The sequence below is a fragment of the Pempheris klunzingeri genome, chromosome 4 (genome assembly GCF_042242105.1).
Source record: "Pempheris klunzingeri isolate RE-2024b chromosome 4, fPemKlu1.hap1, whole genome shotgun sequence".
In the NCBI taxonomy this organism is placed as follows: domain Eukaryota; kingdom Metazoa; phylum Chordata; class Actinopteri; order Acropomatiformes; family Pempheridae; genus Pempheris; species Pempheris klunzingeri.
Window position 1 is genome coordinate 27,258,082 of NC_092015.1, and position 15,154 is coordinate 27,273,235.

The 15,154-nt window shown below is 44.7% G+C and overlaps 2 protein-coding genes across 2 annotated transcripts in view; both read left to right on the forward strand.

The window, feature by feature from the left end:
* Positions 1-361: 361 nt before the first annotated feature.
* Positions 362-2,023, forward strand: foxl2a (forkhead box L2a). Its single transcript, XM_070828888.1, has one exon. The coding sequence runs from the start codon at positions 362-364 to the stop codon at positions 1,280-1,282; it is 921 nt and encodes a 306-aa protein (XP_070684989.1). The 3' UTR covers positions 1,283-2,023.
* A 10,195-nt stretch (positions 2,024-12,218) lies between these two features.
* The window catches only part of pik3cb (phosphatidylinositol-4,5-bisphosphate 3-kinase, catalytic subunit beta), a 47,872-nt gene continuing 44,936 nt past the window's right edge, over positions 12,219-15,154 (forward strand). Inside the window, exon 1 of the mRNA XM_070828874.1 lies at positions 12,219-12,318. The gene's annotated coding sequence lies outside the window, so the exon portion shown is untranslated. The remainder of the gene's footprint in view (positions 12,319-15,154) is intronic.

Sequence of the window (15,154 nt, forward strand, 5' to 3'; positions counted from 1 at the left end):
CTGAAATACGCTCAAATCACGACGCACTACGTCGCTCCACGGAGAGCATCGGACCAAGATCAGCCTGTCAGTGGGCCCGAAAAAAGGAAAGGGCTGGGCTTCTGCTTCACAACCCACAACTGGAGTTGCGCCTCCTTCAGAAACCAGTTTAGAAAAATCCGCCTTGAGGAGAGAGGAAGGTCTGGTGCATGTCACCTACTGAGACGCAAAACAAAGATTTCTCTGTGCGCACTTTGGAAGACAGCCTTCCGTCCCCGGTGCATCCTACGACTCTGCACAAGATTCTTCTGCTCACCGAGGCGCCGTTAACGGTTTGTTTTTTCGGCATTTGTACCGGACTTGTTTTGTTTTGGTGTGCGCAATGATGGCCACTTACCAAAACCCAGAGGATGACGCAATGGCCTTAATGATCCACGACACCAACACGACCAAGGAGAAAGAGCGACCCAAAGAGGAGCCGGTCCAGGACAAAGTCCCGGAGAAGCCGGATCCGTCTCAGAAGCCACCGTACTCCTATGTGGCTCTCATTGCCATGGCCATCCGGGAGAGCTCGGAGAAGCGCCTCACTCTGTCCGGTATTTACCAGTATATCATCAGCAAATTCCCCTTCTATGAGAAAAACAAAAAAGGTTGGCAGAACAGCATCAGACACAACCTGAGTCTCAACGAGTGCTTCATTAAAGTCCCACGGGAGGGCGGCGGGGAGAGGAAAGGGAATTACTGGACTCTGGACCCGGCCTGCGAGGACATGTTTGAGAAGGGGAACTACAGGCGGCGCCGCAGGATGAAGCGGCCGTTCAGACCTCCACCGACCCACTTCCAGCCCGGGAAGTCCTTGTTCGGAGGAGACGGCTACGGCTACCTGTCCCCACCCAAGTACCTGCAGTCTAGCTTCATGAACAACTCTTGGTCGCTAGGCCAGCCGCCCACCCCGATGTCCTACACGTCCTGTCAGATGGCAAGCGGCAACGTGAGTCCAGTGAACGTCAAGGGGCTGTCTGCCCCCTCATCTTACAACCCCTACTCCCGGGTGCAGAGCATGGCGCTCCCCAGCATGGTGAACTCTTACAACGGCATGAGTCACCATCACCACCCCGCGCATCCCCACCATGCCCAGCAGCTGAGCCCGGCCACAGCGGCACCTCCTCCGGTGTCCTCCAGTAACGGAGCGGGCCTCCAGTTCGCCTGCTCCCGCCAGCCCGCGGAGCTCTCGATGATGCACTGCTCTTACTGGGAACACGAGACCAAACACTCGGCGTTACACACGAGGATTGATATTTAAAGTTTACCAGTTGGTCTGTGTAAAATGAGGACTCTGAGAGGGAGAGTTAATTCCTGTGATTTCAAACCAGAACCAAGATTATTGAAGAGACCATCCTGACGAGCTGTTCGGGTCCAGCTGACATCCAGAACTGCCGATGGGGAAGTATGCGCGCGTCGATTTGGAGAAAGATTTACAAAATGGAATCGGGAGGTAAAGAAGTCATCAGGACACATCAGGTAGCACAACCTCTGGGAGCCATTTCGTGCGCCTGTATTACACTCGGACTGATGGCCATCACTTGGTATTGTAGCCTTAATTGTGCCTATGAAAAGCTTTTCATTTTCACGGGGATAGACGTCGCTGACATCGCTTCAGCTATGTGTTATTGGTATGCGTAATTGTTTGTCTCAACTTTACGCACGGCTTATCCTAACTATCGCCAAATGAAACGTGAGCATAAGATGCCCTAAGTAAGTCAGTGCTTTAATATGTAATTAAATCCTTAGTGCGTCGCACTGAGGAAGGCCTGCACGGTGAGGCTTCACCTTGAGTCACGGTTGTGAACTCTGTTGGGTTAAAAGGTGACAGTAAAGATCCATCAGACTGCCAAAAATACAATTCAGGGTTTTTCGTATTTCTTGATCCCATCTGTATGTATGATATGATTTCCAATATGACGCCAGCCAGTGCCAGGTTTTGTTAATCTTTCTGATTATTATTATTATTATTTTTTTATAAACGTGATTAGCTGTATTGTCTCATTGGGGCCATGTTTCATTTTAATTAGCACTTTTCCCTCTTTTCTAGGTTTGTGAATTTCTTAATAAACTTGTACTTCTTAAAGTAATACAGTGGTCATGAAGTAATCTGTTTTATGCTTTAGGCAGTGATAACCACTGTTGGCACTAGAAAACAGCAGTCAACATTTAACAGCTCGGTGGGAGAAGCGCGGCCTAAAAGTACTTTTAACATAAAGCTTTTACAGTTTGTTCACAAATGTCAAGGACATAATAATTTAATAAAAAGAGTTATGACGTCAGGCTCCGCACTTATTCCGCCGCACAAATGGTCTGATATTCAGGCTCAATGTCTCCTGGAAAATTAAAAATATGTATTCAACCAGTTGTTCACTATTTATCGTATTTTATGCCAAACTATAAAGGGCTAATTTACTAGTGTAACATGATAATAATGAAGGGCCTCACATCTATCTATTTATCTACCTAACAACAACTTCAACTGCAATAATACTACTAATAATAATGATGATGATAATAATAATATTAACAATAATAATAATAATAATGTCCAGTCACAGTGTCATTAATATTTTGGGTCCCACAGTGGTTCATGTCTGTTTGGACATTTAATAATTGAATGTAATAATTTACTCAGCAGTATTTGGTGTTCCTCCTTTTTCAGCTCACTACACGATAAATACGATATTTTTTCCATGTAACATAATTTGTTTTTAGTCCCATTCACAAATGTTCCGTGTCAGTAGGCAAGTGTTTATGCATGTTATATAAATGTATATATATATATACACACACACACACACACACACACACACACATATATATATATATATTCATTTATTATACTAAGTCATTATACCCTCTGACGGCTTCGACAAAAAACCACACATCTGCTCAAATGTAAAGTTTTTCAGCTTCAGTTTGCTACAGTAGCTTTACCACACTTTTTTCTCTAAATGTACTTTTATTGTGTAGAGACTCTGAATAACAAAAGCAAATCAGCAGCTGCTGCAACAACAACAACAACAAAACTATTACTACTACTACTGATGATAATAATAATAATAGTAGTAGTAGTAATAATAATAATGATAATAATACTACTACTAATAATAATAACTTTCGATGTCATGATGACTTTGCCGGTGCTATATAGTCTTTCTCCTTCTCTTAACTGTTACCTGTGTGGGCTGCCAGCAGCAAAGATAATAATGTTGATGCAGTTAACTTGTCACAGAATTATTTGGGAAATAAGGTCAACAGAGACAGGTTCATAACGGGCCTTTAAATATGGCATCCATCCCGTGCTGTCCTCTCAGAGAGTAGGCTGCTAAAATATAGATGTTACCGGAGAGTCTTCTCTGCGAGATGAAGGTCTAACGTTCAGACAGACAGACAGACAAACAGACAGCTCCTCCTCCTTCGGTTGTGTTTTAGTACGAGACTGTTGAATTACGGGAGCCCCAGAGGACCATCCCGCCGCCCTGAGAGCCGCTCTAGGCTCTCCTCTGACCAGTGAAACCCACCCCGGCCCTGCGTAATCTCCGGACTCCGTGTTATCGCAGCGCATCGACATATTAGTGCCATCTGGTCTGAACCTTTCTCACCATAATAAGTTCAGTGTTTTGACAGCACTCCCCAGCTATCATGTACACTGGAATATCATTTTAATAGACGACCAATTACAGAATAGGACTTTTTAAACATCTCACAGCCCTCTGTAAATTAGATGGTGGGATCAGACAACCACCAGGCGCCGGGAGTTGAAGTCCAGACCGGAGTCTCCCAACACGACTTTAGGTGGATCCACACATTCACCTTATTGATCCACCCTCTGCGCTCCGCACACACTGTCAAACACACAGGCTCACCCTCCAAACACACACACACACACACACACACACACACACACACACCCCAGCGTGAACCACCTAAACGTGACATCACAGCTGTAGTGTCATGTTATCAATGACGTCACGGTAATCCCATTAACAAAGCATCCTTGTGCTGTGACCAGAAGTGCATCATTCATGTGTGTGCGTTCAAATCTGAAAGGGTTCTTGTTTTGGGATGCTTTTGAAAGCCTGCAGACCGAAAGATCCGGAAGCTTTAAACGCCTCGACTTCCACTTTGGGGCAACAGAAATACAGCGAGTGCAAAAAGACAATAATTAGAGTTCTAACAGAGGAAAACATCACGGGGAAATATAACGTTCAGAGGGTTATTCAAGCCTCACGTTAACACGCCGTTAAATAACGAGGCTGTTCCAGGAGAGATGTTTTATGGCTGCATGTTTGTGTGGAACTCTGCGTAGACAGACTAAAATAAGTAATCAATAAATGCTGTTGTTGTTTAAAGTAAAAAAATAAATAAATAAAATCAAATATAAAATTAAACCACAGATTAATAATGTGATAGTTCATTTCTTTTTTTTTTTTTTTTTTTACCAAATTAAACGAACTCTGCTTTTTTCTTTTCTTGTTGTTGCTGAAGTCCACATGAGACGCCGTCCAGTCCATGTAAATAATCTATCATCGGATATCTGTGAGGCGTCTGGTCCTTTGCTGACTGCTTTTTCAAATGGCATTGATATTAAAAGCTGAGTATCAGAGAAGACGCGCATTTCTTGTGGACAGTTTCCGCACAAAGCCAAACTGTACTGGAGGCTGAGGAGCGGACCGCAGGCCGGCTGCTGGAGACCAAAGGCGTCTTAAACCAAACGGATCACTGAGCACAAACAAGCTCCTCGGTCGTTTGGCACAATAATAAACCTCTATGAAACCGCAGCGAACAAAGAGGCCTCCGGCTTCGGGACTGATGAAGAGCCGCGGGTCCAGTCGGAGTCACCCCGACACTTGTCCTCCTCCTCCTCCTCCTCCTCCTCCTCCTCCTGTGTGCAGACATGTGAAATGTAGCTGTGTACATTCTCTGCTTCCTCACATGAGTGTTTTGTAAACCAGAAGGAGATAAGGGCGCGTTTGAAAGGCAAGTGTATTCTAAACACTCCCCCCAAAAATAATAAATACAAGTGTTTTACAAGAAATAATGTTTCGGCGAGTGTAACTAACCTTTACATAAACTGGAGCACAGGCAGAGGTGGATGTCATGTTCCCAGTGATTAAAGCTCACTCTTAATACGTCATGTTTGGGCCTGGAGAAAAAGGAGAAACAGGCTGATAGTATGATGATAATATTCATATATTCAATAATATTCCTCTATAATATGTTAGTATATATAATAGAAGGAATAACACAGGCCTGCCTGGTGTCTCACTGGCTGTTGGACTTACAAATAATACAGATTTATTTCGCATTTTATTTGCTTTATCTTGCTTTCAGTCACGTGTTTGTCGGGAAAAGTACATTTTGGGTAACCTATGTGTGAACTAGTGCCCAAACAGCATCCTGCCTCTTCCAACACAGGTAACACACATAAGCCGTTTGTTTTTGTTGTTTTTTTTTTAGTCAAACTCTGAGCCACAGACTGAATCTCTCCGTCTGTGTGCACCGACTCGGCCGAGGCAGGTGTGCATCTGCGCAGAGAGGTTGTCAGCAGAGCCGGGCGGCCGTGAACAATGGGCCTGCATACAGGATGTCTCCGCGGCGCAGGGAGATAAGGCAGCCGGCCGGGGTTCATGGCTCCGACACAGGCCTGCTTTAAAGTGTATTTACTACTGTCACAATTAATCAAGTGATTGGTACATTTACATTTAAATAAATTAGATACATAAAATGTTTTTTATCCGTCTAACCTCTATTAGAGCAGCAGAAATAGACCCTGGTAAAAAAAAATGGAAATTGTTGGCATTCATGCGAACGATATACGCGTGTATAGGATAAACTGTGTGGGGGGGCGACGAGGAGATGAATAGATGTCTCTGTTAATTCTCAGTTATTCCCGCAGGAGGTGAAAAAGGTTTGGCGCAACGTGCGGCTCTGCTTTCATGCGTCTTTTCCGCCGAGCGCGCGCTGAATAACCGTGATTGTATCCTTTGTTGTGCTCTCAGAGATGACAGATTGTAATCAACAAGACGAATGAGGTCAAGTCGTTGTAGGAGCAACACATTTGACCCTCACACACACACACACACACACACACACACACAGGAGCGTACCTGGACTCGTTCCGTTCCGGGTTTGACAGCTTGCATGCTCCACGGGGCACCGGCGATGCGACCCGGCCGGTCAAGTCACGCAGGTTGCAGGTTTCCCGATGCCTCCACACAATTGAAATTCCTGACATTCTCGCCAATGTTTGAGATTGAGGAGCAACAGTTTCCACTCCGAAGCGGCGCACATCACCCCAACCCCATTGAAAAGGAGAGTGGGGGTCACCACTGTTTGGTATACATCTGCTCCAAACAGGAAAATATGCAAAGATTTGATTCGCAGAAAATCCGGCAATTGTTCCAATCAGCATGAGTTTTTTTTGTCTTTCTCTCTTGTTGGAGCAGAAATACTCCAAGTTTCACTCTGGTTCTGCGACAGCACTCAATATAGAGCTGTTTATTTTCGTCCTCTGCTGAATCTCCAACCTGACACGGTGATCTACGTGATGTTTTCAGAGGCTGCTGATCTCTATCTTAATGACAGCCCTGCAGAACAATAGGTTACATGTCATAATCCTTTAATAAGCCAAAATAATGACAATAGAGTGTGTTGGTTATAGCGCCAGGGTTTATAAATAGGAACCGGCCGTGGGTTTGTTAACTGGACCTCTGGTCAACAGGGGTTCATCAAAATGTCTACAAACACCGTCTATAAATACACAGTCAGTGTCTTCTGTCCACGGAGAGAGCCATCACGCACTGACCTCCGCTTACCCTCCACATGTGACTGTGACTGACCCTCAGAGGAGGCTGGGAACACGGTCACGTGATGCAACGACGTGGCGCTTTTCAAAAACATTATTATTATTATTCTAATTCTAATTGTTATTATTATTATTATTATTATTTACGTGCAGTGACTTCAGTCTGATTCAGGCTCCACATGAGGAAAGTCAACTTCATGCGCAAACTCACCTCATCCAACCAACAGGCTCCTCACGGTGCGCGCCTCTGTGCCAGCAGGCCTGTTTGCACCAAACAGCATTTTACCAGCTTGTGGCTGCTGGTCTCTCTGCGGTGGGGGGGTGGGGGGGGGGGGGGGCGGAACCGGCCAGCTTATACTGTAAAGGGAAATGCGATAAAATGTTTCCGTTCTCTTGATTATGAGCTGCAAATTGCTTTGTCGGGATTTAAATGGCAGGTCTTTTCCCATCGTGCCCTGATGGAGTCTATTTTTAAAGCCCCTTCCTTTCTCGCCCCCTTAAAAACTTCCGCAGGGTTGGCAACAAGAAGCTATTAGGACAGCTCTTGTCCTGTTAACATCCCAATTCATCAAAGATGAAACCAAACTCCCACAGGAGTTATTAAGGGCCGCACCTGTTCTCCTGATACAATAAAGCAGGACAAACCTCTGGGTCAGACCTCTGCTGGCCTCTGGGACAGATAATCACATCAGGCCAGCGTCAGTAACACCAGTATAACCTCATTGGAGCCTAAACCTCAGTGCCCTCTTATTTACACTATCAGTGTTTCCCTAAATGTCACAACAGAGGACATGAGAGGCACAAAGACACATTCTTCTATTAGACTAAGTGATGATTCAGTCAACTATTGGCTGCACATGTGCATCCCATTGTCATATTGTTATTTCATTGCCTGATAAGGTTTGTGAAGCAAGTCTCTCTCCATTGGCTGGAAAGTCCACATGTGAAACAGGAAGTTGGCCCTGACCCTAGTCCTGGTCCTGGTCCTGGTCCTGGTCCTGGTCCTGGCCCTGGCCCTGGTCCTGGTCCTGGTCCTGGCCCTGGCCCTGGCCCCGCCTCATGTACATGTCAGACCCAGTGCCAGGTCCCAGGTCAGATCTCAGGCTCGGCGCTTCACTTCCAGTCATAATTCTTTCAAGCAATTACATACCTCTTGGCAAGGCCTCACAATTAAACAAATGATGATATTTTGATATCCATAATTATACGCATTCACATAAGGTGCCCTTTCAAGTTAAATATGCTTTTTATTACATGCTTATCATCTGTGATGAGATTATGCACAGTGAGGGTTTGGACTGAGTTAGGGTACATTTAATCAAATAAGAGGAGCAGTAATGGAAGCATGCTGGACTCAGGACTCCACTGAATATTCTGCTCCCTTTGAGTCCAGCTTATGTTCAGTGAATCTCAGACAATGAGAACGTTCTGAGGGGAACCCTGAGGGAGAGCTTTTAGTCCCTGCCCACCAGTAGGTGCAGGACATTCAGCCTAATTTCTGTTTCACTGATGAGGCTCATCAGTCACACCAAAGGCCTGAGGAGACAGTTCACGTGTGTGCATCTATGCCAAGCTGCAGTCCATAGTTAGTAGCTGCGGTCGTGGTGTGATCTGCTGCGTCCACGGCACTGTAACCACACAAGTATCCCCGTACAGTAATCACACCCAATACCGTCATTCCACTTCCACTTTGGGAGCATAATGTTTTACAGAAGTGATCAATAAATGCTCACTCTGAGGGAATAACCTTCAGCTCCCCCCTGAAGCTGACACACAGTTAACACAGAGTGTCCTGCGTGGGTCTTTGCTGCCCCCTTGTGGCACAAGAAGGCTGTGACTCACCTCTGCATGCTGCTGTGACCTTAACCTCTTAAGACCCGAGCTCTTGTTTGATATGCATTTTTTATTTCTCCTTGCTATTTGGGCTTATTGGACCCTGATAAGTATAAAACCTAAGCATCATCTTTTTACATGGTGTAGTTTTAGAGAAACATTCTGTCCACATATGTGGACAATCAGTCTTAATTTCCAGAAAACACAATAAAGTCACCTTTGTGCAAAACTCTTTATTTCCACCCTGAACATAGCAGTTTCTTTTCCTGACTGCTTTTGCATGTATTTATAACACATACAAAACATATTTTGAACATGTTTTGAAAATCACGGTGCAAAAAACAATATGAAATATCAACAATTTTGCCCACATACATGTCCATACGGCCCCAGCTAAGCAGAACTAACTACTATGGTAATATAACCCAGAATGTGATGTCCACGCATGTGTACGCCAGGTTCTTTAGAGGTTAATAACCACGAAGAGAGTAAAAAACACACCTCCTATGTAACCAGTTTTGTTGTGTTGAGTGTTTATGTCATAACCAAACTGGTCAGATGTAGCCTGTATCAAGATAACTGCAGTAGGAACAGATGCTCAAACACCTTTTCATCACCAGCATTCGTCTCTATCAAGGTAAGATGGAACAAAAGCCACTCTGCATTTTGTGTGAAAGTGAAGGACCACTGCATCTCCATCAGCCACACAAAACAAAGCTGGCTCCTGACTTACTTTCTCTGATAAAACCCCACAGTCACAAGCCAAAACTCCACTGGCTTACTGACTTGTTTTCTTAATGTAGACAAGATGGACCCTTTTCACAGAAGCTCTCCTGTCCCACTGAGAAACACATGATGAATAATGAATAATAAAATAGGTGATGGCTGAATTCCATTCGGTGTCTTCAGCTCCAGGACTGTGATGTGGTGCATGCTGGGTCACTGTCACAGTTTACAGCAGACATTTGAATAAAACCTTGTTAATGTTATTAGTAACGCCTGTGCTCTTCACTGAGTCAAAGTGTCTGCTGTGAAAAGGCTCTATTGTTAATGTTGGTTTCAATATTTTGAGGGGGCGGTGATGATGTGGTCACCAGAACAAAGGCTTTTAAAAAGCCGGCCTTTTCCCCCTGAAGTGGAGCAGAGTGTGGCTGCACTGGGTTATTAGGGTCTTCTATTCTTCATTAGTTTTTATTTTGTTTGTGTTTTTAATTTCTGATTTCAGTTTGCTCACCTCCAGTTTAGTTTTTATTGTTTAAAAGTGTTTGGTTTAGTTTCAGTGTTAGTTTTAGTTGGTTTTTTGGGGTTTTTTTTTCATAATATGGGGCTATTTGTCAGGGGCAGGTTTGAGAAGCTCAGAAGTGGTACTGCAATACAAAGACAACATTTTGTAAAGGCAGCTGACTCCCAGTCATGTTATTCCATGACTGGGAGTCCAGTCTAACATGACAGATGCACCACGGGCCCCTCAGGCCGGCTGAGTCGACACATTCAACCAAACCAAACCCTGTATATTTTTAGGTAGATGCTAATTTATTGTTGTTAGTAGTCCACGATACTATTCACACCTAGGTTTTTGTTGATTTTAGTTCAATATATGAACCTTAGCTGAGACCTTTCAGGATAAGGATAATTATGAGACACTTCCCACAGTTTTCAGCTGATAAACAGAGTGTGCGATAAAGGAATAACCAGCTTTCATTTAAGGTTTATTCAATCAGGCAGATCAAGACCCGAGAAGAAGAAACACTCACAGGAACCCAGTCAGCAAGAGAGAACCACACAACTACACGATGAACAAGAATCATAAAAGACATCAGATATCGAAGCTTTACAATCTCCAAGGGGAATGAAAGACTCTAGTCTGAGGGCACGTTGAAGATGGAAACCATTTAAAAGGTGGAAGCAGTTCTGCAGTCATCAGTGCGTCCATGAGGGGTTTAGTGTTACTGCAGCTAGTAGATTTAAGCAGATGTAATGATCAGATGGGGTGTTTCTCCCTGACTGTAATGAAGTCCATCCAAGCTTCTGCGACAGAGACCAAAGAGGCGCCTCGCTCTGATACACGACTGAGAACGAAGAAGGCAGAAATCCTCTCATCCCAAACAAGGAGCCTGCTTTGATTTTTGAGTCAAATGTTGAATATGAATCTGAAGTATCTGAATGCTTTAGCAAGAGGGATACGGGCGCCCATTAAAGTTTTAATCTCCCATAGCAACCAGGAGTTTGACTGCTCTTCATCAGCCCATCAGTGTGATGATGAGGAGGAGGAGGAGCAGTAACCCCTTTAGATCACCAGAGGGCAGCAGAGCTCACCAGGAGCTGCCAACATCTGCTCTGACACACACTTGGACATGTTTTCTACTGATTTAAACAGTCGTCACCTCATTATGGGTGAGCTGTGGCCTTTCTTGATCGTTGAGGGCTAGAATTAGAGCCGGCTCATATCTAAGCCGACTGTCATTTGAATGCTGTTTTCACTGCGGCTTTCGGGAAAAATGTTGTGTTTCCGGGTGAAATCACAGCTCAGAAGTTTTGTGCCGGTGGCATCATGTGGTTGTTGGAAGAAAGCCGGCTGCCCTCCGTGTCTGAACCGGAAAACTGCACCAATCAGCTGCAGACACACAAGAAGGGAGAAGGGACGTGTGGCCTTCACAATAAAAGCCTCAGAGAGTCAACAGTGGGCACTATCTGTCAAGTTTTACAGTTTTTTTTAGTGGCAAATTGTGTTATTGTTCAGTGAAGCTCCATGAATTTGTTTTCCAGTGTTTAAGTTTGCTATTTCAGTTTACTATTGGCTAATGGATCTAATGTTTCAGTGTTGATGACCATTTTAGAATAGTACTGAGTGGGGTTGTATTTGTATCTATGGCTGAAACACTACCACCAAACCAGGACAGCAAGAAATACTCTGCTGTTTAAGTAAAAGTACAAATGTGTCAGCACCAAAATATACTTAAAGTACCAAAAGTAAAAAGTGCTCATTATGCAGAATATATACTGTATGTGTGTGTGTGTGTATTTCCCCTAGGGATCAATAAAGCTTCAGTGACATAAATGGAAATGAACAAAAGGTACAATAATCGGCTCTGAGATGCAGCTGAGAAGAAATGGAAAGTTGCAGAAAATTAAAATACTCAAGTAAAGAACAAGAACCTCAAATCAGTATCCAAGTCCAGTGTTTGAGGTAAAGCACTTATAGTCCCTTTCCACCACTACAACCAAGTGTTTATGACTTTAAAGTAAAGCCCCCAGTTTAAAGAAGCTCTGCTCAGCTCCCCTGTGCCCCCTCCAGTCCGTCTGTGAGCACCCAGGCTCTTTATTTTGAACCCGCCGAGCGGAGGTGCTGTCCGTGCTTCTGTGCCTCCCTCTCTCTTGACGGTGGAGGCGGAGGGAGAGCTGGCGCAGGAAAAAGCAGCAGCAGCAGCAGCAGCAGCAGCGGAGGTGGTGGTGGTGGCGGAGGTTTACCTTCTGAGACAAACAGGAAGCAGGACCGGACCGCACCGGCTCCTGTCCACGGTCCACCTGCGGGGCTGCGGCCGTCTGTCACTCACACTTTCCCTCCCGAAACTCCACAACAGCGACACTAACTTTGAGCTGCTCGTTCGTCCGGCACATTGCTCAACCTCCTCTCAGCAGAGAGCTCTAAGGTGAGTCCCACTTGCTCTTTTATTGGGTCGACTTTATCCCCGCTCTTCTTTCCATTCACCGGTTGACGATCTCACGCCAAACTCCGTTCACTAATCTGTCAATTTAACGTGGCGTTGCTTAAATTAGCCCATCCATTAAAAAAAATATAATCCTGCCTCAAAGAAACTAATTAAAGACCGTCTGCGAATGTAACGCACCCACAATTCAATTCGACCTCTAAAGTGAGCTCGTCAGCCACGAGATCAAATGAATCTTGTTGGAAATGTTTTATTGGTTCACTAAAATGGATTATGGGAATCGGTGGCGACCACAGTTTTGGACTCGTAGTTATCTGAGTACCAAACGTTGTTACCTGGTGTTAGTATATGCCGAATATTCCAGGAGACCGTGTGGATTTGTCACAGATTGACCGTTTGCTCGGGCAGTCGTTGACTTCAGCTGCACACCGAGACATCGACAAACTTCTGACATTTCTAAAGGGAGTTTGTTCAGCGTTTCCTCCAGTCGGGAACAGAATGTAGCGTTCCGGAGTGACTAATGTGGTGAGGCTTGTGCTGTGGCGTGGGGAGTGTGTAGCTTTAAGTTCTCTGAACATGAACCCTGTTGTAAATAACAGCCAGGTTAGTGTCACTGCACATGTGTGTGTGTCAGTGGGACAGACTGCAGTCTCTTCTTGCTGCCACTTATTTTGAGCTGTAGTGAGGTGAACCTTTTATCTATTGTCTCTCTCATTCACACTGAGATCCCCTTGAACTTCTCTGTGACCCCCCCCTTCAGGAAACATTGATCTGTAAAAGGAGTCCAAAGGATCATTGGGATGCAGGGACACAAAGCTGTGACACTGATGATGTTCACTGTTTCATTTAAAGAGGATGTGAAACTTTGAAGAGTAATTCATTAGTCAGCTTTTCAGCCATTCTTCTATTCAACTTTTAGTTTTATTTCAGAAGACAGACGTCAGCAGAGGCGCTGAGCTGCTAGATTTGGGTTTATGAACCTCCAGATGTAGTGAAACTCAGACTGATTCATAAAACCCTTCATGAATCAACAGTTGGGGATTAATTTGACTTTGTTTAGGCAGCGTCTGTTCCAGTCAGTCGCATTAACTTTAGATATCATGGATGAGCTTGAAATGGGCCATAAAACACACCTGAAAGACTAATAGGGAGCCTGTTTTAAGTATTTGACTTGACAGTTGGTCCGCTTCTTTGACTCCATTCCTTCATTTGGATTTAGTCGTTTAGATTCAGGTTACAGCACGTCTCCTCCTTCAGCCGTCCTAAGGATCAGGGCCAACTGTATCCCGCGTCTCACACCTGTGTACATGGAAACTGTGAAAGCCTTTATGGGCTTGCATGTTTGTGTTTGCACTCCTCACACATCCTCCGGCTCAATTCCCCTAAGAGGGTTCCTCTGCTCTCCAGTCACAATGAGTTGTGAATCAGAGCTTAGTTTGAGCTCAATCTGTGTCAGTGAAGGTTGTCGGTCGGTCGGTCGGTCTGTGGTGATGATAATGTCAGGAAACATGGGGGAGATGTGCTGTACTGCTTCACATTTATTGACAGGATTTAATTGTGCAGAAAGTGTAATTCATTCCCACATATATCCTGATAGATATGGTGATGTTATACATGTACCATGATGGAGGACTTCATCCACATCGAGCAGCCAGAACTTCTAGTTGGGGCAAAGGGAGCAGCGATAGTGGCTGAAATTACTGGACTATTTTATGTCATGTGTGACTCAATTTGTTTATGAACCTAAAACACACACACAAAGATACACATGACCTAAAAGATGATCTGACTGTTCAGTCGTCTTGATATCCTGCTGTCGGGGTTAAAGCCATCTTCACAGCAGCTGATCACTCAAACTTGGATCAATGGGTCCAGGCAGAGAATCTTATTACAAAAGAGAACAAGAATTTCCCAAGAGAGCTGGCCAATATTTTCTGTTAATTTAGTTTTGTACTGGCACAGCACCACCACTTTAGGAAATATTGTTGGCCAGTTGTTGTTATTTCAGTCAGGCAATGGTCGTGGCTGCCCTTCGTGGGGCGGGGAGTGCTGTCAGGCCCCCTCCGAGGTAAAGTTAGAGAACTCTGATAAGACCAACTGACGTCACTCCACAGACATCAGCCAACAATGCAGCTATTTACTCCAAGCCAGATTTAGTCCCAAAGCAGGCCTCTCCCGAGAAACTGGGCACAAATGGAGGCAGAATTCTAAATAAGTGTGCACCGAAAAACAAAGTTTTGCAACTCTGGTGACGTGCATGTGCTCCTGGCCGACCGCTCTGGGTACAACTCAACGACTAATCGATTAGCTGTTTGGTCTGTGAAATGTCAGAAAATGGTGAGAAAATGCCCGTCAGTGTTTCCCAGAGCCCAACGTGACATCCTCAAATGTCTTGTTTTGTCCACAGAGAGGTAAAGAAACCAGGAAATATTGTGTAAAATAGAGTGTGTGTGTGTGTGTGTGTGTGTGTGTGTGTGTGTGTGTGTGTGTGTGTGTGTGTGTGTGTGTGTGTGTGTGTGTGTGTGTGTGTGTGTGTGTGTGTGTGTGTGTGTGTGTGTGTGTGTGTGTGTGTGTGTGTGTGTGTGTGTGTGTGTGTGTGTGTGTGTGTGTGTGTGTGTGTGTGTGTGTGTGTGTGTGTGTGTGTGGCAGCCACTTATTATTTGTACTATCTCCATTATTTCCCTCTCTCTCTGTCCCTGTATCTCTCTCCGCCCTCACTCTCATTCACACTTCCTGCTGCTACACTTTTAAAGTATAATCATCCGTCATTACGGTGAAAGGCTTGCATAACATCCTCTCAAAGAGTAGTATGAAAGGG

Coding starts and splice junctions, on each gene's coding strand:
- foxl2a (XM_070828888.1), top strand. CDS start 362: ATGATGGCCACTTACCAAAACCCAGAGGATGACGCAATGGCCTTAATG.